At 41.6% G+C, this 24,642-nt stretch overlaps 2 protein-coding genes across 2 annotated transcripts; both read left to right on the top strand.

Moving 5' to 3' along the window:
- Nucleotides 1-11,017, top strand: accs (1-aminocyclopropane-1-carboxylate synthase homolog (Arabidopsis)(non-functional)). The gene is made up of 16 exons (XM_083917494.1): nucleotides 1-179; nucleotides 370-1,031; nucleotides 1,784-2,547; nucleotides 2,649-2,708; nucleotides 2,801-2,871; nucleotides 4,002-4,071; nucleotides 7,058-7,124; nucleotides 7,398-7,495; nucleotides 7,609-7,686; nucleotides 7,900-8,000; nucleotides 8,483-8,572; nucleotides 8,685-8,730; nucleotides 8,868-9,009; nucleotides 9,350-9,492; nucleotides 9,633-9,786; nucleotides 10,195-11,017. Exons 2-16 carry the CDS (start codon nucleotides 389-391, stop codon nucleotides 10,611-10,613), a joined length of 2,946 nt encoding a protein of 981 aa, XP_083773620.1. The 5' UTR covers nucleotides 1-179; nucleotides 370-388; the 3' UTR covers nucleotides 10,614-11,017.
- Nucleotides 11,018-11,733: 716 nt separating this feature from the next.
- On the top strand, nucleotides 11,734-15,501 carry LOC310949833 (uncharacterized protein). Its single transcript, XM_083917395.1, has 5 exons — nucleotides 11,734-11,762; nucleotides 11,855-11,905; nucleotides 12,068-12,272; nucleotides 13,558-13,749; nucleotides 14,321-15,501. Exons 3-5 carry the CDS (start codon nucleotides 12,080-12,082, stop codon nucleotides 14,644-14,646), a joined length of 711 nt encoding a protein of 236 aa, XP_083773521.1. The 5' UTR covers nucleotides 11,734-11,762; nucleotides 11,855-11,905; nucleotides 12,068-12,079; the 3' UTR covers nucleotides 14,647-15,501.
- Nucleotides 15,502-24,642: the final 9,141 nt, after the last annotated feature.

Below are 24,642 nucleotides of genomic sequence, written 5' to 3'. Positions count from 1 at the left end.
GTTATGACAAATCTGTTCTTAATAATGAATATCAGCACCGGCTGAACAAAGCCATTCCCAACCAGTCCAAACCGGGTTAACCAGCCGTGATATGTGTACGTAGGTGTCACATCTGAGCGACGGCTCCACAACTAACGTTATCTGTTTCCGAAGAGCTGCACTTTGATCTTTGGTTTACGGTGAGAGAACACCAGTGGTGAATAACGTGCATGTATTGCTGAAATAAACTGTACATAAAGAACACATGTGCTCAGTAGTGTATACCGTTTATTAAGTGACCACTTAGCCCCGTCATTTCTCCGTGTCCCTGAAGTTGGGACAGATATGCGCCGTTGTTTCTTCATATTATCCCATCATCTTTTGTTGCAGAATAAGTCCTGTAACTTAGATGATGGACTTTCGCGGAAGGAGGCATGAGCGTGGCAGCAACTGGACCGACCCGGAGATAGTGGAGCTGCTCCAGCTGTGGTCCGAGGAGTCCGTCCAGATTGAACTGGAGAGCTCGTTACGCAACCAGCGTGTGTTTGACCGCATAGCCCACATCCTGCGCGAGAAGGGCATCTACCGAACCGGTGACCAGTGCAGGGAGAAGATCAAAAAGATGAAGCTGGAGTACCGCCGCATTAAGGACAACCACAAAATGAGGTCTTGGAAGTTCTATGATGTGATGGACAGGGTGCTGGCGAACAGACCGGCTATTACCTACTCCTCTTTGGGCGGAGCTGTCATAGCTCAACAGGTATTTCAGAGCCCAGGTGGATCTGAGTCATACCTGCAAGGAGTTCCAGTAGGCACCTTTGGTCCTGCTTCCTCAGGTGGGTTTCTGTTTGGTCAGCCCCCCAAAACTGGAGATCCACTGGACATTAAATGTGAAGATGTTGAAGAGAGCATGCTGAATTCAGGTGTTGATCCCCCTGAGATGTACTATGGATCTGGAGATGACCAGGAAACTGATGGGCAGTCTCTACTGGGACCAGAGGACTCCCTTGGGCGAGGAGAGAGCTTAACACATGCAAGAATCTCACCTTCAGGTTGTCAATCCTAGTGATGTTATTATTATTATCATTGTCATTAACATAAGGTTCGAAACAGGTGCAGATGCGATGTCAGGATTGGGGGGGGGGGGGGGAGGGAGCAAACGTGATGTATTTCTTTTTTCCCTTATGCAACTAGGAGGTGCCACCAGAAATCACAACTTCATAGTGGCACGCCATATCATTCAAGAAGTACTGCACATGGATTATTTACTGTGCTTACCTTTTATGTTTATTTGCCCTAAACACCCAACAGCGCATATCACTGCTTACTTAACTGTCATATTAGTAAATCATAATTTTAAGTGTCTCTGGCATGTAATATCTACTCACCTCCAATTCTTCTCACCATCTTCCTTTGCTCCCAGTGTATGGGACTACGTTATGCATTAGTAATTGATATGGATGAATATCAAAATATGAAACCCTTTTTTTTAAAGCCTGCTGATCATCAGCATCTGTGTAAGAAACTACCTGTTCATTTGTGTTGTAGTGGTAGAGTGCAGAGATGGAATGTGCAAACATTATTTGTTCCACCATTTCAATCATTTATTTTTAGATGTGACTCTAATCTCTAATGTATTTGTTCAATTTTGAATAATTTAATTATTTGTGTGTGGGGGGGGGGGGGGGGGGGGGGGCTTCATGTTTTTCGGAAACTGGGAGGGACCTGTCCCCCCAGGGATCCGCACCTATGGTTAGAAAGTGATGGATAATTGAAAAGTAATTTCTCTTTTTCATATCCCCAGGTTTCAGTGATCTGAACATTGCCGGTTTGGCCACAGCTGCCACCCACGCTGTTGGTGGTCCTGTTCCACAGGACACATCTGAGCACCCCAATAAGAAAGGTTCTCATCCCCCAAAGTCTGTGAGACAGAGGAAGCGTTGCCTGGGTGGCAAAAAAACATCATGGGGCCATGGTGGTGCTAGGTGTGGTGGTCAAAGGAGCCTGGATAAAGCCTTGGCCAACTTCCTGAACTGGCAGCAGTCAGCAGAGGAGCGCCTCCTCTCCCTGGAGGAGTCGCGACTCGAGAGAGAGCTGCAGGCGGAGGAGCGTAGGGAACAGCGGGAGGAGAGGAGGGCCGAACAGGAGCGGCAGCATGAGCTCCGCCTGTTCAGCATGCTCACGGCATTGGTTGCTGTCAGACAGGACGCTGCGACTGCTGCGCCAACACCGGCTGACCAATCCTTCTCCCCCCTAGCTCACCTGTCAGCCTCACAGATGACCACAGTCGCCCCCTCTGTCTCCTCGTCTTTACCTCAGCCACCTTCAGAAGCTCCCACTACACAGGCTTTTTCTACTCAGGAGACAATGAAGTCAACACCGCATATATCTGTCAATGCTTGCAAAATGGCTCAGAATGTTTTGGTAACACTGAGAGGTGCCGAAACTCTCAGCCCAAGCCAGTACCTGTCCAACCGGGGTAACAGCATCCGACAGCATCATAGCATTCTCCAGGAAGGCTTAGATCAATATGGAATTGACAAACACCATGACACAGAGAACCCTGATGTGAGTGTGTGCCATGAATAAATACCTGCGTACAGCATGTCGAACAGCTCTGATGTGGCAAAGAATGACGATTATTTATAAGCTCTCTTTCTCACTCCCAGGGTATAATCAACATGGGTACCAGTGAGAACAGACTAGTCTACGATCTTCTTCTCAAACGGGTAAGATTAACACTGCAATCACATCTTTGTAATCTAAATTATTCTGCATGGATTCTCAAATTAATTAAATGTTCTTTCCTTCTCTGCTATAGCTGACCAAGCCTGACATGTTACATATTGACCAATCCTTGTTGCAGTACTCAAACTGGAGGGGACACGCATTGTAAGAGATTCAATTTTCCTTAATAAGTGACTCGTGGTACAGTAACGTCTTAACAAGTACTTAACCCTTAGATTGTGTTAGGGTCAAATTTGACCCGTTTTCAATTTTAGATGTGTAATCTAAAAAAATTGGGGTGCTTTTCTATATCGGAATGAGGCATCATGATATCCTCAGAAACAGCTATTGTAACACAAAAAAATACATTTAACACACACACACACACACACACACATACACATACGCACGCGGACGCACACCCCACTCCTGAACCCTGGGGAACACAGGCTTTCTCACAGGATATCGATGCATTTTGACTAAAAATGAACTTGAATGTTGACAAGTGATATTGAGGAGACACCAACAACCCACACAATGAACAAGCCAGGGGGAACAAGAGAAAGATGTGCCAGTCTGGCCCCGCTAACAAGGACAGAACAACCAGTACCACTTACCACACATTTGAGATACACATACTGTGATTCATGCCTGTAAACAGACAGACACACACACACACACACACACACACACACACACATTCACTCGTCTTGTATATGTTCAGCTTGAAAGAGTTATTTTGAACACTCACATATGAACCATGTTGTCAATGTTCAATTTAAGAGATACTTGCTCTTGTTCATGTTCTTGTTCATGATCAGTTTGAATTTGCTATCTTGAGCAAAAGTTTGTTTTTATGAAAAAAAAAAAAAAAACTTTTACCCTAACATAAATCTATACGGGTCAGTTTTGACCCATAAGTACACAGATTTCATTATTGGTAATAATACTAAGTTTAAGAAAAAAACCATGTAGTTTATTTTTTAAGGTGTGTTATAATATTACACTATTATAGTCAGATAACATAATTACCCATTTCTTAATTAAAGTAAATCGAGTCAAACATCAATAACATTAAAAACCATGTTTACATGTATATGCATGTATAATAAGTTGGCTTTGAGGTGAAAAATAATATTGGATGATAATCATTGTTTTTTGAGTATTTTTGGCCGAGTTAAATCAGAGGTCAAATTTGACCCGCTAACGGCAAAATTGTCGGCAGCTTTCTAACACAATACAAGGTTAAAAAAACCTGAAACCCTATATGACCTTCCCATCGTGCTCTCTTTCAGCCTGAGAGAGGAGGTCGCAAAGTTCCTGACTCACTACTGCTGCTCTCCAAACCCACTGAAAGCTGACAATGTGAGTGAAGAGTATTGCTTTTAGCGCTGGAATGTAACATGTAAAATGAGCAGTTTGTGTGAGACAACTACTACAGTGAGTTGAATATACTATATGCAGTAATGCAGTATGAATATTGTACACGGAGGGTGATGAAGAAAACTAACTTCAAACAAAGATGAGTAAAGAAAACTCAAAGAGCCTCAGTAGTCCTTACTTGAGTATATAATTTAATACAAGTATCTCATCAGAGAAACCTTTGGTACAGCATGTTTGCACAGACACATTCAGATACCAATTGCTTAAAGGGACATAGTGACATCACATATTAGAGAGAGAGAGAGAGAGAGAGAGAGCCGTCTCAAGGACCAAGGACCAACATATCTGCTGAGGCGCCAGAATAATAAAACAACCTTTTGTACAAACATTTGGAGTAGGCATCCAGTAGTCACTGATGTACAGTATGTAAACTTCCAGAATGATGATATTTGAGTGTATCATATCATACTTTTCTGCAACAGTTCCCTCCTTTTTGATCGCTGACATCAACACCTACAAATAACTGTCCTTATGGTCTAGGAATTCCATAGGACACACACTGTCAAAAATCCCACCACCATTGACAAGGTGGAACAAAAAAATAATGACAATACATTTCAATGATGTGATTAAATTACACACACACTGTATGTGCAGTCAACACAGTTCTGAGGTTGTTAATCATATTTAAATTATGTAACACTACTGTATATACTTTTTTCTCCACAATATATATTTTATACACAACAAACTATACATAAGGTAAAAGATAGAACTCAACTCTAAACTATTGAACACAATTACACCTACTGTAGTGCCACCCTACATGAATCCAGACATGTTGTCTTCAAGCTTTGAAAGGTTTTTGGATTTTGAATAAAGTGCTTGAAACTGCTTGAAATTTATGTTATATGGGATGACATATATGATATAACACAGAAAAGAAGATCTTCACATTTGAGCGACTGAAAACTGTATTTGCTGACATTTTTGCATCAAAAAGGACTTGACGATTAACAGATGATCAAAATAGTTGGCCATTATATTACTTTTGAGTTAGTTTTCCATTCATTTGTTGTCTTTCTGTAGTAAGTCATCTCCAAACATCATGTTGGTTGTTTATAGGACAATAACATCTAATTTAATGTGATGAATAGTGCAAAATAAGTATACTATTACTATACACTAGTAAACATTGGCTGCAGGACCTTTTCTTTTATAGGGGATGTATTATTTTGCAAATTTTTGAGGTTTATGCCTGTGTTTTGTTTTTTTGCTAAAACATGTTAACATGTTTACATTTATTTAACATGTTATTTTCTCACTGTCTGACTATACCTGTATTCACGTTCTGTCTGCAGAGCTCTGTTTTAGTGCCTGTCTGTGTAAGCACCCCACCTGAAAAAGCCCAGTCTGTTTTGATTGCTCAGCATTTCCAGGTCTTCTGCATCTGCACTCTCAGCTTCTCTGCCAGGCCCCCAAGGCTATGGAAAGAGGCAAGGACACCAATCAAAGATGGCGGTGCTTTGGGGGCTATGACACATGCTCAGTGGAACTGGCGCTGCACTGTTCTCTTTCTATGACAGTGGGCCACCTAATGAGCATCATGGATATTACAGACCAGATTTTACTGTGCATGTGTCATACCCCCAAAGCACTGCCATCTTTGGTTGGTGACTTAGCCTCCTTCTACTAGTCTTGCAGGCCCCCAGGAAGTGTGCCGAGTGAAGCCAGTTTGCCATAGTGGCCAAATGGTGGAATTACCGGGTCCACACATTGACTTACTGTACATGGCAAAAGAGATGTCTGTAAATCAGTGGATACATTTTTTTGAGAGTCATATCCCCATTGAAAGACACGTTTCACTATCAGATTTTGATCCATTCGGTTTGATAACATTTGGATAGTCTAGAAGAGCTGCACAATTAAATAATTAAATCCCCATTCAAGTTAGCAGAGCGCTAAGCCGGAAGGAACCGGCTCGACCCACAGAAGTCTCTAGTGTCTCTAGCCTGCTCTATGGGCCACATAACGCAGAAGCAGTGACGATCATCCAGATGTTTCTAGTGGAAGTTTTTGGCTTCCTCTGCCATTGAGCAGTTTCATAGGAATGTATGGGGCTCTGCCTTGAACACTGTATTAAGTTTTCTTTATACATCCATGGTCACTGCACCGTCACTGCAACTGGGGAAGCACTGTAACAATACTGTTACAGTATCTATAGTTGTGACATCACAACAGTACAGAAGTCCTGATGGCTCGTTTTTAAAGACATGGTTCCTGAATACGGGCTTTTTATATTTCTCTGTGGATTGAGCATTTAGTATTTTCACAGTATTTAAATAGCATATAAATATTTTAAAAAAAAACATGGAAATCTCACTTTTTACATAATGGGACCTTTGATTATATATTGTAACATTGTGAGCCTCTTACTTTTTAAGAAAATGATTTAAACCAGCACACATTGATTTTTAAGGGAAAATAAATGTACAGGAGCACACTGACTTGCAGCCTTTAATTGTGCAAACAAGCCAACGTTTAGACACAATTGTTTTCTTTCTCAGTCAAAATGGGTTAAGACATTAGGCAAACACATATGTAGTCGACCCAATTCTATCGAATGACTGATACAGATGTCCAGCAAATTATGTAATTAATGACAAATAAGTCGTTTTTCGATTTATACTACTGCTGCAGGAGACACTCTAGATTACGGCAATTTATTCTCAAAAATGAATGCAATGGAATAAATTAATTTATCTGATTACCACTGTAATGATTATAAAGACTCTAAATGCTGCAACAGAACTGACATTGCTTTTATTTGTGTGGATAACCAACTTCATTTTCAGATGTAATAAATGGCTGTTTTAGTAAGTGGATGAATTAGTAGCATATTCATCAGGCCTCCTTCTGTGCCTTAATTGGGTCTTGCGTAACACGGTGGATGTGTGTGTCTGTTCAGGTTGTGGTGATGAATGGCTGTGGCTCCCTCTTCTCGTGTATTGCTGCAGTAATTTGTGACCCTCAAGGTAGGTGCAGAATGCACGAACATACACACACAATACATCTATAACACAAATACAGTATGTGCACAATAACATCAGGAGGTTTATTTTGCCTGTATATTTAAAGTATGTTTTCAAAGATTATGATAAAGATATGATTAGCAAATTTGACTAATTGGTGAATTTACTTCTTAATTAGGAATGAAATGCCCAGCAATAACCTAAGTTGTATCTTATAGGGGTCTTGATGTGTTTGTATTTAGATGTCATGTGGTCATTGTGTTCTTCATGTTGTAGATGCCATTCTCATTCAGACTCCTTTCTACGGTGGTATCAATGAGGATGTAAAATTCTATAGTGATGTAAAACTCTTCCATGTCCCTCTTGACTGTGAGGTAAGAAGACAGAGCCTGATTTGCTTACGATGCTGACCGTGCTTTAAATGGGTTTAAAATGTCTGTTCTATATGTACTTGAGCCTTACCGATCATCTGCGTTTTTATTTTTAGGCCGATAGCAAAGACTGTCGACCCTTCCACCTTACTGTAGGCAAACTAGAAGAAGGTCTGAAAAGAGCTAAACAAGAGGTAATCCATGAATGCATTTATACTTAAGAACTTGACCCTTAATGAATATTTTTAGAATGACGGAACAACTCCAAATGCTTGGAGTCTTATCTTCTTATTGAAAATAAATGCCTTGGATGCTCCTCATTTCTCAGTGATTTGTTTTTCAGCTTTAATTCTAAAGACTGAAGACTGTGAAATTATATTTATTCAGAAATTGGCTGTCCCTTTTAGGGTTTGACCATCCGAGCTCTTGTACTGATAAACCCCCACAACCCTCTGGCTGAGATCTACACCACGGAAGAGATGATTGCCTTCTTGGAGTTTGCCAAAAGGTATGTTTGCCCTGCTATTATCTCACACTGTGGCCTAACACTGTAATCCACCTGGCAGTCCCGTGGCTCCTTTAAGCACAAAGCACTGCGGACAGTTCCTAGTGTGAACTGATACATTTTACGGCCCGAGAGCTCTGTCCCATGTGTCGAATATCAAGCGCTCTTGATGGAGTTTTATCACCTCTCTTAACCATCAGCATATTGTCAAGTGCAGCCATGTGCCAAGGAGACTCCTGCATCATCTATTGTTTTCTAAATGATCTTGCCAGAGTGACTCCCTCCACAGACACTTGCAGGCACCGAGCTGTTGTAACCATAAACCACAGTGCTTTTACACTGACGAAGGACATTGAAGGAACCATTTTACATTTATCTTGCATTTCCTTTGTCATAAACAATCATTAACAACGTGAAACCAAGGTCTATTAATGCTGCACTGTATATATTAATAACACCTTTCTCCCCACGATTTCCTGCTTTAGACATGAGCTCCACTCTATCGTTGATGAATTGTACATGCTGACGGTCTTCGATGAATCGGTCCCCTTCCACAGTGTCCTCAGTATAGACAGGTACTTCATGAACCTAGGCTCTGCATGATTTCTCTATTAGTTATTATTATTCTTAATCACAACAGTGACTGAAGACAGCCTCTTAAGGGCTAACAATGTGCTCCTATTTCAGTTTGCCCGACCCACAGAGGACACATGTAATGTGGGGGTTGAGCAAGGTACGTTCTGTGCTGTGCTGTATGAGACTGTGAGACTTTTTATATTCCTGCTCACAGAACAGTAAAGTTTCAGCTTTTCTTCATTGGGTGTTTGCTTTGACTGTTCTTCTTCATTTCCTCCCTACCATCACTTCTAGGACTTTGCATTGGCAGGAATCAGAGTAGGCAGTCTGTATACTGAGAACAGTGACCTTGTGGAGGCTTTGTCCCAGCTGGGCATGTTCCACAGTGTCTCTGGAACCATCCAGCAACAGGCAACAAAACTGCTTCAGGATAGAGGTATGGATCTACTGTAAGCTTTATGTATGCTTTTGCAAAAACAGTGTATTAAGAAAATAATCCTCTCATCAACCCCCTTTTGATAAAGACCAGTCAAGATTCACACTGATACAATCAGCTATCCTTGTGCATAGTAAGCTGTTTGTTTGTTTGAGATTAAATTCATAGATTCAAATTATTTTGGATGCAAGCTTTGTAAAATTTCAAACATGCGGTGTTGTTTTCCCCTTTTTTCTGGCTTCCTCCGACGTGAGGGGAACACAGCATGGGGTTCTGCTGCACAAAGACTTGTAACATTTCATTTACACTTGCCTATTTTCATTTCACACTTGTGTTCTAGAGTGGATCAACCAGGATTTTTTGCCTGAGAACAGGTGCAGACTCAAAGCTGCTCGAAGTTATGTGACAGGAGAGCTGAAGAGTATGGGCGTCCCCTACCTGGGCAGGCCTGCTGCCCTGTTTGTCTGGGCTGACTTCAGAAAGGTACCAAGATTAAAGTCACGCTTAGATGTTGAGACTGATATTTTCAGTTGTTACTCTCACAAATTGAAATACAAAATAACCACACATGGTTATATCCTGAAAACCATTTTTGCGCCACTTCCGCCTTTCCATTTTGGTAGTTTCTCAGAGAGTCATCGTTTGAAGAGGAGCTGTATCTGTGGAGGTGTCTCCTCAGACACAAGGTGGTGTTGAGCTGTGGTCAGGCCTTCTTCTGCTCCACACCCGGCTGGTTCCGCATTGTCTTTGCAGACAAACAGCACATCCTTAAGCTTGGTAGGTATGCTGTGCAATCTGCCCAATCAATTGTTAAGCTACTCTCTCTCTTCTCCTCTTATATGTGGAAAAGTTGATATCTGTTGTTCAAGTTACCCCCTAATTCCCACTTTCCTTTTATATATATTATATATTATGCTCATTTTCAGACTCATACTAGTATTTGGAGTTCCCACTAGAACATAATTACGTGCTTCATCTACCTTATAATTTAAAAAAAAGACATGGAAATCTCACTTTTTACAATATGGGACCTCTTAAACCTGACATTGATTAGCTCATATATAACATTTCATTTATTCAGCCAATGGTTTGTCTTATTCCAGTTTTCTCCTGCTTTGTCTTAAACTAGTTATTGATTGGTTAATAGTTACTGACTTGTTCTGTTAATGTTTTGTGTTATTTCAGGCCTAAAGCGAATTAGGGAGGCCTTGAAAGAAATTGAAGAAAACAGCATCAGCCCAGATTCACACTTTATCAAAGAAAGCAGTGAGGAGTGCAAACAATTGGAGAAAGAGGGCAGTGCAGTTTCAGACAATGCTGCAGTTGTCAATTCAACATCATCACCCCAGAGCAAGTCATCCAACCAATTGAAGGAGAGGGATAGACCTGTTCCTGACACAGGCTCGCTGGCCACTGAGGAGTTTGTGTTGCTGGACTGCCAAGCATCGAAGTCCGCGCACAGTCTGGATTCTCTGATTGGCACTCTTAGGCACCAGATCCACTCCTCTGATTGGCTGGAGAAAAACACTCCAGAGCTGTCTGCTGGGGAGGACCCAGAGATTCTTGATGTATTCAAGACCCTGCTGCAAAGAGCCAGGAAGTAAGCTTAGGATGAACAGGCGCAAACTGAAGCTGCCAAATGTCAAGAGGCAGTGCTTCAGCGTCCTTCAAAGTCCCTGTGTTTACGGTGAAAAGCCTGACACAAACACCTGACACAAGGTCAGATATGATGCCTGTTTTTGAGTGAAGATGGAACATTACCTGAGAGCAGGTTAAAGAGGAGAGAAGAAGACATGGTATGCAGGCAAAGCAAGAGAGGAAGGACAGGCCAAAGTACCTTTCTCTCTGCCTCTGGAGGCCTTATTTTTAAGCTGCTAATGGAGACGGCCTTGATTTTTTTCTGTAGTCCAGACTAAAAAGATGTACGTTTATTTACTCCAATTCTTAGGTAAACGCCAAATGTAAATCAACCAAAATCAGCCATGTTCTGTTCTTAAACATTTTAATAATCAGCACTTTATTTTATCAGAATGTATTGAAGTTTATGTAAAGTTAACAATCTGTGAATAAAGGAATTAATTAATTCTTTATTCGACTATAATCCTTCATTTAGAGTACCGGTATATCTGATAAATACCTTCACTTTAACATGTCTATGTTTTTCTTTCAAGATACCTACTATCTTATTTTGTATGAAACATGCACTGAAGGAATTTAAATGTGACATTATCTAAACACTTTCTCCTGGGTGGGCTGTGGGCGCTGTTCCGATGCAGCAAAGGCAAGTGAAGGGGGTTGTATGTCGTAGAGGAGAGATATCTGAGGTTGAAGACGCCATCAACCACAAACAGAGTGGGATTTCCTTAAATTTTCATCATGCATAATTTGTTGACACCCCCCCCCCCCCCCCCCCCACACACACACATACACACACACACACACACAGTTTCTGCATTTGACATTAACAAATGTCTGAGTGGTATATTGCTGTTGGGATTTTACACTTTTTAACTTCCTCCTAATGTTATTCTTTATTCCGTGTTGCTTCATGTTAGCTACACAAACTTAAATATTGAATGGCTGTTGCTTTGGTGGTGCTTTCACTTTCTCTACAGTGTGAGTTGGTGGGTCGCAGTGGAGAATTCAAGGGGAAATTCAACTGCTGGCTGGGGGAGTTTCCATTGCAGCAGAGGCGGAGTAACACTGAAGGGTTTATACTTGCGAGTGAGGGCTTGTGGTCCTGGCCAGTACAAGTAGGGTGTTTAAAGTGTTTGTACAGTAGTGTTTGTACAGCAATACATATAAGTAGTTCCTGTAGTATAAACTTTGTTTTACCTGTACACAGTCTAACTTCAGTATTGTTCCTGACACCTTTCTGTTCGCTACAACAACAAAGGTAAGGCATTACTTTAATAACGATCTTACATTATTCAAGTAGATTTAAGAACTAAAAGATAAGATTAACTTTGAGACATATTTTTTGTTACTCACCTTCAATACACCAATTAAACATCTATTGCCTTACGTCTCTTCTGTTTTCCCTACCGCTCTCTTCTAGAGGTGTAGGAATATGAAGTTGCTGGAGCTGGGGGACTCCATCAGTCGATTCAGGTTTGCTCAGTCCTGTGTGGGGTTGGCAGGCTGCCTGTGTGTGTGCTATGCAGTCTGGACACCATTCTGGCTGAAAGACCGGGGACTCTGGACAGAGTGGAATGACACTGAAAGTGACCAGACAAATCGTGAAGATGGCATTGTCTTCAAGGGTGAGCAACAAGCCGCATATATTTATTTTTATTTAAATTTTCTGCAGTCAACAAATCAAAATTGTGTTGAGCTGTCACTCAGGGTTAGGTTAAAGGTTTGACTGACATACAGTATAATGTGGAATAAAATGAATGAAGCAGGGCCATATATTTAGTGAGGCATAAACATGTTGTTCACGCCTCTGAATCTCTAGAGGGGATCAACATCAGGAGGAGCATTTGAAAAACACTGGGTTGCAACTGAGGAGCTTCTTCAGTAGTAAACAAGTTTGAGCTTGCTCCTGTACCAGAGAAATGCATTCTTTGTATCTTTCACACTTGGCTGAAGGTAAATGTGCTGAAATCGTGGTCAGCTAATCATAGTGAGCTACATCTTGTTTCTTATCATTGTTAACTCAAAGAAACAATGTCCCATATCAGTTTGTTGTATTTCACTGACATTGACCCTATGTAAACACACTTTCAGAATGAATCTAGCCTATTCTTTAGTTCTCTGTCCTCACAATGCGTGTAGGCACAGGTATGCAGCGAGCTAATCCACTCCCAAAAAAGGATGAACGACAACTGTTCCTACAAGTTTCCATTGGAAGTGATTGCCAAATTGTCTTTAGTGTTCGCAGCAATTACAGAAGCAGTCGGGGCACTGGAAATCTAAGGCCTCAGGCACCTTGCAGCAATGCTCATGAAATGACTATAAAAAGAAAATCACACAAGTAAAAGCTAAACCTGTATCGAAGACAAAAAAGTGCAAGTTAATATATATTGCTAAACATATAGACAAAAACTTGAATTAAATATCAATTTGTGTAGACCAGTGATAAACCAACATGAAGTTATAGAAGTAAAATACAATTATATAGTAAACAAACGCAAAGTGTCCATAAAAGAAGAAGCAAACTGTACAGGAAAATACTGTAAGCCCAACAGTAACTGCCAGAAGTAAACACAGAAAAAAACACAAATTAACAGTCACAAGATTCTTGTCAATATTTGCTTGGTAACAAACATAATAGTGGGTGTAATAATGTGAGTTAACTGCTATAAAACTGAGTAGGTGTTGCTGCTACCAAAAGAGCACCCAACTCAAACAAACTGCAGGTAAATTGGTCAAATAAATCATCATCAGTCATTTTTGGTGTTTGTTGTTTTCGAATGTGTCATTTCTTTTTTTATGCAAACATTCTTTCAGAATGAATGTGATGTAGTGTGAGTTCACTGCCTAAAAAGTACAGTACAATATTATTACAGCGTAGTTTACCTGTGCCTGTTGTTGTGTGTCTTCCAGCCCTGGAATCAGAGAGAGTGTTTGGAGTTTTTTCCTTTCTGATGGCTGTGAGCACTGGTGCTCTGTGTCTGGTGTTTGCCCTCTGCTGGACATCTGAGACAGTACGCTCCTACTCCAACACTCGCTCTCTCCTCATGGCAGGACAGGCCCTTTATCCCACCACACTTCTGTTGCTCACCATGGCCTCTACAGGTAACAACACTGCACTGGTCAATATATATACAGCAAGTATGTGAGTCTGTCTGTGATTTATTTGCATCTGTTTTTGGTCCTTTTGCGACTCTTTGTAGTACGTTTGCGTCTCTTTGTTGTCATTTTGCATCTCCTTGTAGGTGTATCTATTTTAGTCATTTTACTTATCAATGTGCTTTTTTGCATCTTTATAGGCACGTTCAGTAATCCATCCATTATGTTCACTTTATTAATTAGACTGCTGTTCATTAGGAAGTTTAAAAAAAAAAAAACATACTAAGGAAAAGTAGTATTTAATGACTCCATTTCCAATTAACCTCCAAATAGCCTTTTGGTTGTGTAGTTGATGTCAAACCCACACCTCCAGAGATTCTTTTATGTACTACTCATTTACATACCCTGCAGGGCAGCATGTTTTGAAGAGACTTTTTACTTTCCTTGGAATTGCAGTTCATTATCATACAAACTCTTTTCTAAAGCTCCAGGCACATAATAATTGACCTTAATGACTCTTTTTCTTTTCCTCACAATGCTACTTGATTTGACTGGGGTTTTTTTTCTCAATCTACAGGTTTCTTCTTCCTCCTCAGCTGGTCTTTTTTCACCTATCAGCACCGGAAAGAAATCAGTCAAGACTTCTCCAGCCTTGGCTCCTCCTATTGGCTAGGGGCTTTAGGTTGGGTCCTGCTGTTGGTTGTGGAGATGATCGTCTTTATAGCTGAGCAAGCTGTTGTGCCTGACATCCTGCCAGACTTGGAGAAGGCTGTGGAGTCGTGGCGGATTTCCTTTCAACTTAAGGCCGCTAAACGCTCTTTCAGCGATGGTTATTACCCTGGTATCAGAAAAAGCAACATGGCTCCCGAGAGCCTGGAGTGGAGTTCAGAAATAAGGACATGACGGAGGAAATTAATGTGTGAGGTACACATTAAAACACACTGACTCAATGAGCAATTCCTCGATGCTTTATAGATGTACAACCGGACTGAATACTGATTAACTGAGTTGGGAGTTAAGTGTTTGCCAGAAGAATTAAGTCTGAATCCTGAAAGCCAGTGGGAGTGAAGACTCCAGCTGATCGTGGTGGTTATTCTCCACTTTGTTTTCAGTATGGACTGAAATTACATAAAACTAGAGACTGTCTTGTGATGGGATCACAAACCAGGCCAGGGACATACAGCGTGGACGGCAGTCAATCCCCACTTCTCTACTTCTGTCCCCTTGCTCGAACCACACCCATCTTTGTTTGAACTTTCATTTTGATCTCAACTACACACCTGTACATTTTCATGACTGTATCTTGCATGGTTGCGACACTATCACAGTGACAAAATGTGGCCGCGGACAGATAAGACACCTATCAAAATACTCAAAACCTCCTCTGGTCCTCTCTGGTAGGCGTCTCCAGGACCACATTTTGCCACGATGACACACACACACACACACAGGCTCGTAAGGGGAAAACAATATCAGCGTATTAAACACACTAAGGACCAAAAATACTGGCTGGGATACTGCTCACTCATGTATGCTTGCATCTTGTGATGCCCATGTGACACTTTTGTCGTCAAAAATAGAAAAATAGGTTATTTTTAAATGATGTACAGAGACAATTATCGTCTAATACTCATGGCAATAATATAGTAATAAATAGCACAAATATCTCTGGTCTTTTCCTTTTTAAAGATCTTTTATTTCATTACCAATTAGTTGCTATCTGGTATATAGTATGTTGAAGTAGTTTGACTATGCTGTCTTCACCCTTTCACAGCTAAATAAAAGTTTTAAAAGTTGAGACCCTTAACGTGTCTCTGTCTTAATGGGTAGTCTCTGAGGAGGATTGAAAGGTCGTGTGGCTGAGCATGATGGTGAACTGCTTGGACAGCTGTACTACATCAGCCCACCAGGAGTTGCATGTGTAGTGAAGCAGAGCTTTTGCCAGCCAGTCCTACATATGTCTGCTTTTACTAAAACACTTATCTCGTGCATTTCCAGCTCTGGAGAGCGTTTTGACCACCCGACGACAGACTGCCTCCAAAGCAGTTATTTTTCTTTTTCTTTCACATTTCCTGGAGCAGTAAAAGCATTCGGAAGTCGCACTGCTTATGCTTATGTTTATGTTTTCGACCTGCCAAAGTGGGGGAGAATTAAGTGGTTCTGGTTCTGTTAATTGAGCGTTAATCAGGTGTTGCTCTAATTAAAAGGCAGTTCTGCCCTGTTGGGCCCTGGTAATGAGTTTGTTACTAAATCCACAGAGGATTTTTGTCTCCTTTTCAATTTACCAACAGGGTAGTGCTTAATTGCTGTGTAAATGAGGGAAATGTCCTTGAAGGTCATCTTGCATCAGCGCACGATCCATGAACACTATTGTTCTCAAGAGCTTCTGCACCCATACTTCAAATCCATTCAATTCACTGTGTGTTGACCTCTACCTCTCAGCATTGCCTGTTATTTTAGTTCAGTTTTCATTTTTAAAAGAAACCTCTTCAAATCTCATTAGCTAAATTGAGAGAGCAGGTATAGCAGGTCACTTTCTTTGGAAAGTAAGTAAAATTTCCTTTTCATCTAAAGTTGCTTTTATTTACCCCGGTGGGTGCTGTCTGGGCTGTTGAAAGCGCGCTGTCTTTTATGGCTGCCAGTCTCTCATAAACAAACCCTCCACCTTTCACCTTCCACTACCACAAATGCTGCTCTTTCACCTTCCTGAGAATAACAGACCAAAGGTTGAGAATGCCCTCAGAGAAAGACAGGCCAAATCAATGTGGAGATAGAAAGAAAGAGATAGTGAGACGTTTAGGCACAAAGGATGAAATGACAGATGAATGGTAGGAGATGTTACGCACAGATAGACAGGTAGCCTGATAGACACAGAGAGATTGTGGCTACTGATTGTTGAAGGGCATTTGCTACAGAGACATCAATCAGAAGATGGCACCAAGATTGAGCAGGCCGCCAGCGTTTCCTGCCCGCGGCCGGCAGCATGTGTAGAACACAACCTGGGATAAACCGCTGCTCTTCATATCCATTAAAGACCAATTATACAGCCATGTCCTACTAATTATGCTGCGCTGCCACTATCCCATCCCCCCTGTATAAATTGTGTGTTTCATTTTTCTCCCGTGTGTATTTGTGGTTGCGTCCTTCTTGATAAATAAATAAACTTGCGGGCTGAAGCATCCTTAATCAGATTTTCAGTGCTGTGAGTTATTTTGAAGGGGAAGAAAGCAAAGCTGCTGTTTGCAACTTTACCTTTTGGTGGTGCTGGTGTAACATGGATCGCTTTGCCTCTTTCTGTAAAATCTGGTGAAATGTTGGAGGCACTGCTTTCATTTGATGAGTAATGAAATCACCAAGAAAAAAAAATGCTTGGCATGTATGTGTGTGTGTGTTTGTTTGATTTTTATTTGCGAGGTAGACAAAAGTGTGATTAATATTCACAAGCCTATTTCAAAGGATTTTGAGCCAGAATGTGCCGGACTACTTAATAAGTCAAGTTTTATTTGGCTTGATCTGGGAGCATGATGAATTATGGAATAAGCGAGAACTCCATGCTTTTTGCAGTTTTATTTCTCGTTGGTTTACATAATTCACTCAAAGCATTTGTAACTTCCCTGACATGTTAATGCCGTTGGGTTCAAAGTCAAGACACTGAGGAAATAAGTTGAAAGACTAGACAGAAGGAGAGAAATAGACATAAAGATGAGAGGAGGGGAGAACAAAGGGTAAAAGAGGGCTTGAGATGTCACAAGGCAGTTTCACACGGATCCTGAATTCTATACGACAATACGGGGTGTCAGATTTGGATGAACTTTGTAGGCCTACCTTTCGCTGACCACAGCCCTGAATACTGAGTGTGACCCTGCGGTATTATGCCCTCCTCTACACTGTCATCAGTATAAGTTGACAGTCTTTAAAACTGTCAGGAAATTTGATATCTGCAGTCCTACAATCTCAGAAAAAGCAGACAAAGAGAGGATGTCAAGAGAGCACGCCTTGTGTCCTTCAGTATTTATTTTTCTTTGTTGTTTTTTCCAGGGACCCGTTCATCAGGCCTGTAGAATCTGCAATGAACCGGTGCACTTTGTGACTGACATCCCACCAGGACCACCCTGCTGCTGATTACATTTGCTCAGTAGAACTCAGTGCAAAGGAGACGGATAGAAAGGGGAGAGAAAAAGCTTGCTTGACGGGAAAAGAGCTTCTTGATATCCCGCATTTACATCCATCCGTTGGTTTTAAGAGAGCAGGTGTTCTCGCATAGTTCTAAGCTGTCAGTGGTATTAACATTGTGTTTGTGTCTTTGAGTTGGAATCCCTGTGTATGTACCATATCTTCCCACCAGTAGCTACCCTTGTTCGTAAGTGGTGTCGTCTCGGACATCTCAGTCCAGACAATGAAGGCGTAGTCCCATTCTCGTCACTCTATTCATCCCCGGCCAACTGTAGCAGCTCCTTTCTCTTATCTCTGTGTGACCAAGGAAATTAAATTACAAATATAATCACTTGGCGCCAGTTTCTTTAACAGTGCGCCTCTGCTTTGCATATAGAGTGTGCTTGCTTTGGAGACACGTTGTATGAAGTTACTTATTGGCCTATTTGCGATAATGGGCTCTGCTCTACTAGTGGGGTCACACACATACCTTTTTACAATGACAGTGAATGGCACAAGGAAATAAAGCGAGCAAGGCCTGATGAAAAAAAAAAGTGTAAAAGAGAGATACCCTCTTTGCTATTTACATTATTTGAATTCTAAGATCAAATGCATTATATATTGTCCTCGTATGGAGCAAAACATTTTGTTTTCATAGATTTTATACTTTTTAGCCATGCTAACGATGTGGCTGAATGGAAATATTGGCCTGTCAGTTGGTTGGCCCACCACTTTGGCCCAGACCGAAATATTTGTACAACTATTAGATAGATTGCCATGACATTTTGTACCAACATTCACAGTCCACAGAATTATGATGACTAATAAAATTACCCCCTGACTTTTCATCTAGCACCAAAGATCATCCCTGTGAAATATCTACTTGTTAGATTGTTACCAAATTTTGAACAAATAATGACCAGACATCCATGATTCCATCGCACTATTGGATCAGGCTGTCCTTAGTCACTGTTCATGTATGGCTATGAAAAGTAATGCACTGGAATTTGTGTGTAATCCTAAAATATGATGAACTGTTCCCTTTTGTTGCCTAAATTTAACCAATCAGGTTACGAGTTTGGGTGCCTAAATGTAACTTAATATCATATTTCATAAGATATCATCAAATCTGTTTCATGCCGTAGAGCGTGTAGGAGGCAGGACATGATGTGGATTGCACCACTGCCACCTACTGTAGCAAGTTCGTAATTTAGTCATAAACAACCGAATCTCTTACCACTCCTTGAAATTTATCTCAGTATTTCTGCGTCGGTCTTACTCACAGAAGTTCCTGAATGTCGTTGTCTCTACAGCTAGACGTTTTTGTTGCTCCTTTTGTAAATTACCCTCTTTCTTCACCCTTCACCACCTTGTTTGCTTTCTTCTGGTTTTGCATGACTTGCAAAAAGACCTGCTCTATTCACACATGGACTCAATCAGACATTACATGGACTTTGTACTAGCAAATGGCAGGGTAAAATCTGTTTGATGTCCGATCAAACTGAAATTTGCACTCTCACATACAGGTAAAGTTCAGAGTTGCATTGCATGCATGAAGGGGGTTTTAGTCTTGTTGCTAAATCAACATGTTCTCATGAACAGGTCCGTACCAAATTCTACAAAAAGTTATGCACAGAAATTTGTAAGAAAAACATGCTGACGGAGGACCAGTCCAGAAGTCAAAAGATGCCAAACTGGAAGTGCAACAAAGCACAAAAAAACAACGATTTTAGCCAACAAAAGGTGACGGTGAGGGTAATGCATGAAAAACACTTGGTTAGCATTAGAGAAAAAAATGTGGATTGGTTTAGTACAGAAGGGAATTGGACCTAAATCCCTGGGTAAAAGTTCTGTGTTTTAGGGTGCGATACACGCGAATTACTGCAAATAACTTTTCGTTGTTACATGTACGAAAACTGCATGAGAACAGCCTGGCTAATTATACTGCCTGGCTAATTATACCGCAATGCAATGTTTTTGCTTTAATAGATGTGTCATCGCCATTTTGCAACTCTACACCTGTCACTGATGATTCATAAGTGTCCAAAATTTCAATTTATTGCTCACTATAGAGCAAAGTCAATGAGTCAGCCAGGGAGTGATTTCGGATGCTGCATCATTCACTCCCTCACTGATGCCAACTGCCATTGTGTAGACAGCTTCCTCTTTAGCTCAAATCTATTCCACACACGTTAGACCATCTGACTGAATAAACAGCCCCATTTCTCTCTCTCTGTCTCTCTCTCTCTCTCTCTCTGTCTCTCTCTCTCTCACACTCTCTTTCTCTCTCTCACTCTCTCTCTCTCTCTCTCTCTCTCTCTTTCTATCTGTCTCTCTCTCTCTCTCTCTCTCTCCGTCTGTCTGTCTCTCCTGCAGGTCTTTCACAAAAAAGGAAGGGATGAAAACCTATGTATATTAGAATGATGTGCCTCCCATGGGAGCCAAAAGAGAGGGTTGGTAAAGGAAGAGTGAGGGGAGTATGAATAGGAAAATAGCATTTTTTTCATCATTGTTATTATGAGAAGGCCATCAGAGACTTCCCTTGCCTATTCCCTATTCAGCTTGGAGTTTATTTGCTTATACAGAGGCTGTTATACTTTCTTGTGCAGGCAGACCAGCAAATGCAAAAATGTATCAATGCCTTTGGATCTACTCAGTCCCCGAGCACTCACTGAGCATGAGGATGGCGTATTTATTTGTGATCTTTATGTATTCAGTGCCAGTTACTTTCCCCTCTAACTACAGGGACCACATGTTTGTCAGTCCCTTCCTGAGGCATCTCTGTGTTCTGCTGCACTGAACAAATGCCATATGCCCCTCAGTTAGGCTCAACTGCTCAATTCCTCCTCAGTGTAGTCCGGTCCACAGAGTACATGTGACTGTGAATTCTGAAAAGAGATGGGACTTTCCACACTATTGTTCTCAAACAGTTACTGTATGTGTCTGCTCCTGTACTCATAAAGCCCGTAGCTATCATCATCCTCGCCTCACCAGCAGGTTGCCATGAGAGAGCAGTGTGGTAAAATAATTGCTCCCTACTGGATGGTATGAATCAATGCGATGGCTGATAAACGCTCCACCACCCAGGCTCTGGTTCCATTTGTAATCTCTCCTTCCAACTGGACTGGCTGCCAAATGACCTCCCTCCCCCAACCCCCAACCCCCAACCCCGACCCATCCACAGCATTCTTCACAGCCCCTCCCTTCACCTACTGTAATTACTGTACTGTACAAGTCAGGCTTCAGTCACTCTAAATCAGCGGTGAATGGCCGCGCGTTACTGTGTCCATTGTACCCTTGTCTGAGGTCTGGCAGAGCAAAGTGCAGAAAAGGGCACAGCTGTCCTGGCATTTCCTATAATGGACTTTGTAGATAAAAAACAGGGAAATAACAAACATCTACTGGTAGGAAAATAATCTATCATGTGAAGTGGGAAGTCACGTCCATGGACAGTTGGGGGTTAGAGTTGACAGACAACAGCGCAACTCTTTTTACACTCCTTGACACATAATTGGACAATTTTTTCTCTTTACATCTCACCCTTGTGGCCGTGATTTGCTCATTACATTGATGGAGGTGGGCTGAGGGAGGAATTAGGGAAGCGAAAGAGGGAGAATGACCAGTCGAGGGACAAATAGTGTGAAATTTAGTGCTCAGAATTCACTGTTACTCTCATTTCATCTAAGAAGTGCGGATGTAGCCCACTGATAAGGGTGTTTAACAGCTTGCCAAGAGATCCTCTCTTCCAGGATGCAGAATGTTTGAAATGTTGAGGAGTTGTTTACAAGCTACTATACCTCAGCTGACAGACCTTCTGTGTCAACCAGCGGCAGACAGTTTTGGAAAAGGGGGCTAATACATGGTTAAACACAAGACAAATCCAGTGAGCGGATGTTTATGTGACTGGAGATCCCCTGGCATCAAAGGTACTGCTCCTCAATCAGGGGAATCATTTTTATTATATTTTTTATTTAATCAACACAGAATTAAAGAGCATTGTTATTTTGATTCAATACACTGATCTTGATTCCCCTCTCTCCTCTAGTGCTCCTGAATCTGGTTTAGGGTTTAATTTCATTTGGTCTACTGCCAGTGGATCAACATCCATCTGCTTAGTCTCGCTTTACTGTAAACTCCAGCACTATCACACTATGTATTCACTACAATCTCTGCATGTTATTGACCTCTGTGTGGCCCATCTTGCTATGGTAACAAGATCTGTTTCATTTTTTTTCAAGGTTGACACCCATAGTTGCTGTAGCTTGTCCATATTGTCAAACTCACCAGAACAGAGGATATGAATGGAACTGGTCCAAAACCAAAATAACTCCAAAATAACTCTGCGGCGCCTCAGGGAGAGTTATAGACTTGGAACGAATTAATGCGGTCCCAAGACTAGACTATCCAATAAAATTAATATTTGAATAGCTGGACATGAAATATATTGATGATGTCAGGCTGTCAGTAGCATGTGGGGAATGTTTTTTGCAGAAGCTGCAATGTTGTGGTGTCTCTCTTCTCTCTGTTAAAGCTCCATCAGTCAGGATGAGCCAACAACGAACGCAGCCGAGTCATGCAGGGTCACGCGAGGCCGCGAGACAACATCACTCAACTCAGCTGTCCCCTGGCTGTCATGGTGTGATTATAAGCACGCCAACCTGTGGTACAGAGGGAGGTAGAGCCTGTAATTAATCACCTCATTGGAATAATCACATAATTGATTATTAACAAAACCTGAGGTGAGGGTGAGAGGAGAGGGGCGAGACGGAGGTAAACAAGACTTTGAGAGGGAGAGGCAGGGGGAGATGAATGAGGGGGGATTTGAGTAGTGGGATAAGAGTTTCTTTCTGGCAGGTATAGCTTTGACGAATAGCTCTGCATTGAAGTCTACCTCTTTGAATATTAATCTGCCAAATCATGTCTCCGGATGAGGGATGGAAGAGGTGGACAGTGGGAGGCGAATGGCTGAGAATTGGCTGAAGAGGTTGTTGAACGTGCTATGAAATTGCAATTAAAAATTTGCATAGTGAATGCTCAGTATATTGCATAACAGCCAGTGGAAATACGAGAGCGAAATGCCCTCTTTACCCCGAATACAATCACAAAGGTACCTACATTCTTCCTGACATTTTGAAATATCATGCTGCAATTTTGGCCAGCCTATTCAAAATTGGACGATGCTGACATTTTATTCCCTGTAAGGATGATTCCGCCGCTGCTGTGGAATTCGTTAATTGTCAATTTCTGCTATTGACACTTTTCCTTAAGCTGCCATGTGACTTGAGCCGTCAGGGGTCTTTTTGGGACCTTTGGCTTACATAGTTCTGCCTGGAAGGCTTGATCTCTTCCCCCCTTTCCTTGTCACAGCCTGCAATCAGCCTTAAGCCCTTTTGTGTTCTCCACTCTGAGCTAAGCCTGTTATCCTGTGCAACTGCTTTACACAAGATCACTACTATATCCCCCTTCTCTGTCTTTCACCTCTTACACCCTCTCTCTTGTTCCCTTTCTTTGCCTTTCTGTCTTTTTGTTTTACACACCCAAAAGTAATGATTCTGAAGTTTCTCAAGGATGGATTAGCAGGACTATTTTATATTTATATAATCTTGTTCCTGGGTGTCACCTACACACCACCACGAACAGCACAGCCCCTCCCCTTTTCTCTTCAGCCCCCCTCCCCTTCTGCCCTTGTCGTATTCTCACTCGTCCCTGCACACACTTGCAACATGCTCATATGCACACACATATCGCTCACTGGTGTTGTTTGCATTCATCATTTTAGAAAAAAAACACCCCCTCCTAGTGCAAGGTGTCAGTTCGCTGGTGCATTGCGAACTCCTATGTCCTCCTAAACTGCAGCCTCTACAGTCCCCCAGGGTTCGCTCCTCACATTCATAACACTCCGCTCAATGCCAGGTGGCTGTCTCCACAAGTCCTCTTTCCCATAAATCAGACTGTCTTTGAGTTGATCAATAACAAGTCAATTAGCAGGCGCAGAGAGATGAGGGTCTCAGGGGGTCACTGCTTGTTTGTCAGGCAGACATCTGCAGCTCTGTCCCTGTCTGCCACAGAGCTAGGTGTATCATTTACCTTGGAAACATGTAGCTACTTGGCTATCATAAATCTAAATATCAACTATAAATAGGCTCGGAACATCTTGCTACAATCCATCATTTGCTTGTTCTTGGATATGTAATGTATCAAGTATTGTGTACTTCAAATCTCCCAGCTGTGTCTGATGGATTTGGATAGGCTTAGAAAAAAAGCACCTTCCCACTAACTTTTCTGTGCACTTCAGCTCATTTCTCAAGTGAATAAGAATGTTTGTCACAAAGAAACAAAGAAACACAAAAGACTAACATTGCTGTTTAAGGTCACACTTGACCATATGCACCAAATATAAACTGCAAAGCCTGCCAGTAATAATCCTGCTCCCCTGTTAGGCTGACAAGAGTGGGAGAGACCCAACTGTTGTTTGGCGCCCACTGACTGTGTATCTAATGACTTGGCTGGCAAATCCAAGGCAATGGCAATGGGCTCCTGTGGCGAAAACACCAGATTAATCCCATGGATAATTATAAACAAGGATGATCTTGGGCAAATATTGCCCATACCTACTGAGACATTACATCAAGTGATGCTGTCTAATTAAAATGTGTTCTAAATGGTGATGGAGGGACAGCATTTGGAGAAATGAATGAAATTTGCTGACATTATAGAACAATTGCAGATAAAAGCCACAAGGGGTGG

The sequence above is a fragment of the Echiichthys vipera genome (genome assembly GCF_963691815.1).
Source record: "Echiichthys vipera genome assembly, chromosome: 7".
Lineage (NCBI taxonomy): Eukaryota > Metazoa > Chordata > Actinopteri > Perciformes > Trachinidae > Echiichthys > Echiichthys vipera.
The sequence above is the reverse complement of the archived record's forward strand: the minus strand, read 5'-3'. Positions and strand labels throughout refer to the sequence as shown.

What these genes read in the sequence shown, in the direction of transcription:
- accs (XM_083917494.1), top strand. Translation starts at nt 389, where the DNA reads ATGATGGACTTTCGCGGAAGGAGGCATGAGCGTGGCAGCAACTGGACC. An exon ending in AACTGGAGGGGACACGCATT is followed by an intron (nt 2,872 to 4,001) that starts GTAAGAGATTCA and finishes GCTCTCTTTCAG; the next exon opens with CCTGAGAGAGGAGGTCGCAA. An exon ending in TCTGGGCTGACTTCAGAAAG is followed by an intron (nt 9,493 to 9,632) that starts GTACCAAGATTA and finishes CCATTTTGGTAG; the next exon opens with TTTCTCAGAGAGTCATCGTT.
- LOC310949833 (XM_083917395.1), top strand. Translation starts at nt 12,080, where the DNA reads ATGAAGTTGCTGGAGCTGGGGGACTCCATCAGTCGATTCAGGTTTGCT. An exon ending in AGATGGCATTGTCTTCAAGG is followed by an intron (nt 12,273 to 13,557) that starts GTGAGCAACAAG and finishes TGTGTCTTCCAG; the next exon opens with CCCTGGAATCAGAGAGAGTG. An exon ending in GCTCACCATGGCCTCTACAG is followed by an intron (nt 13,750 to 14,320) that starts GTAACAACACTG and finishes CTCAATCTACAG; the next exon opens with GTTTCTTCTTCCTCCTCAGC.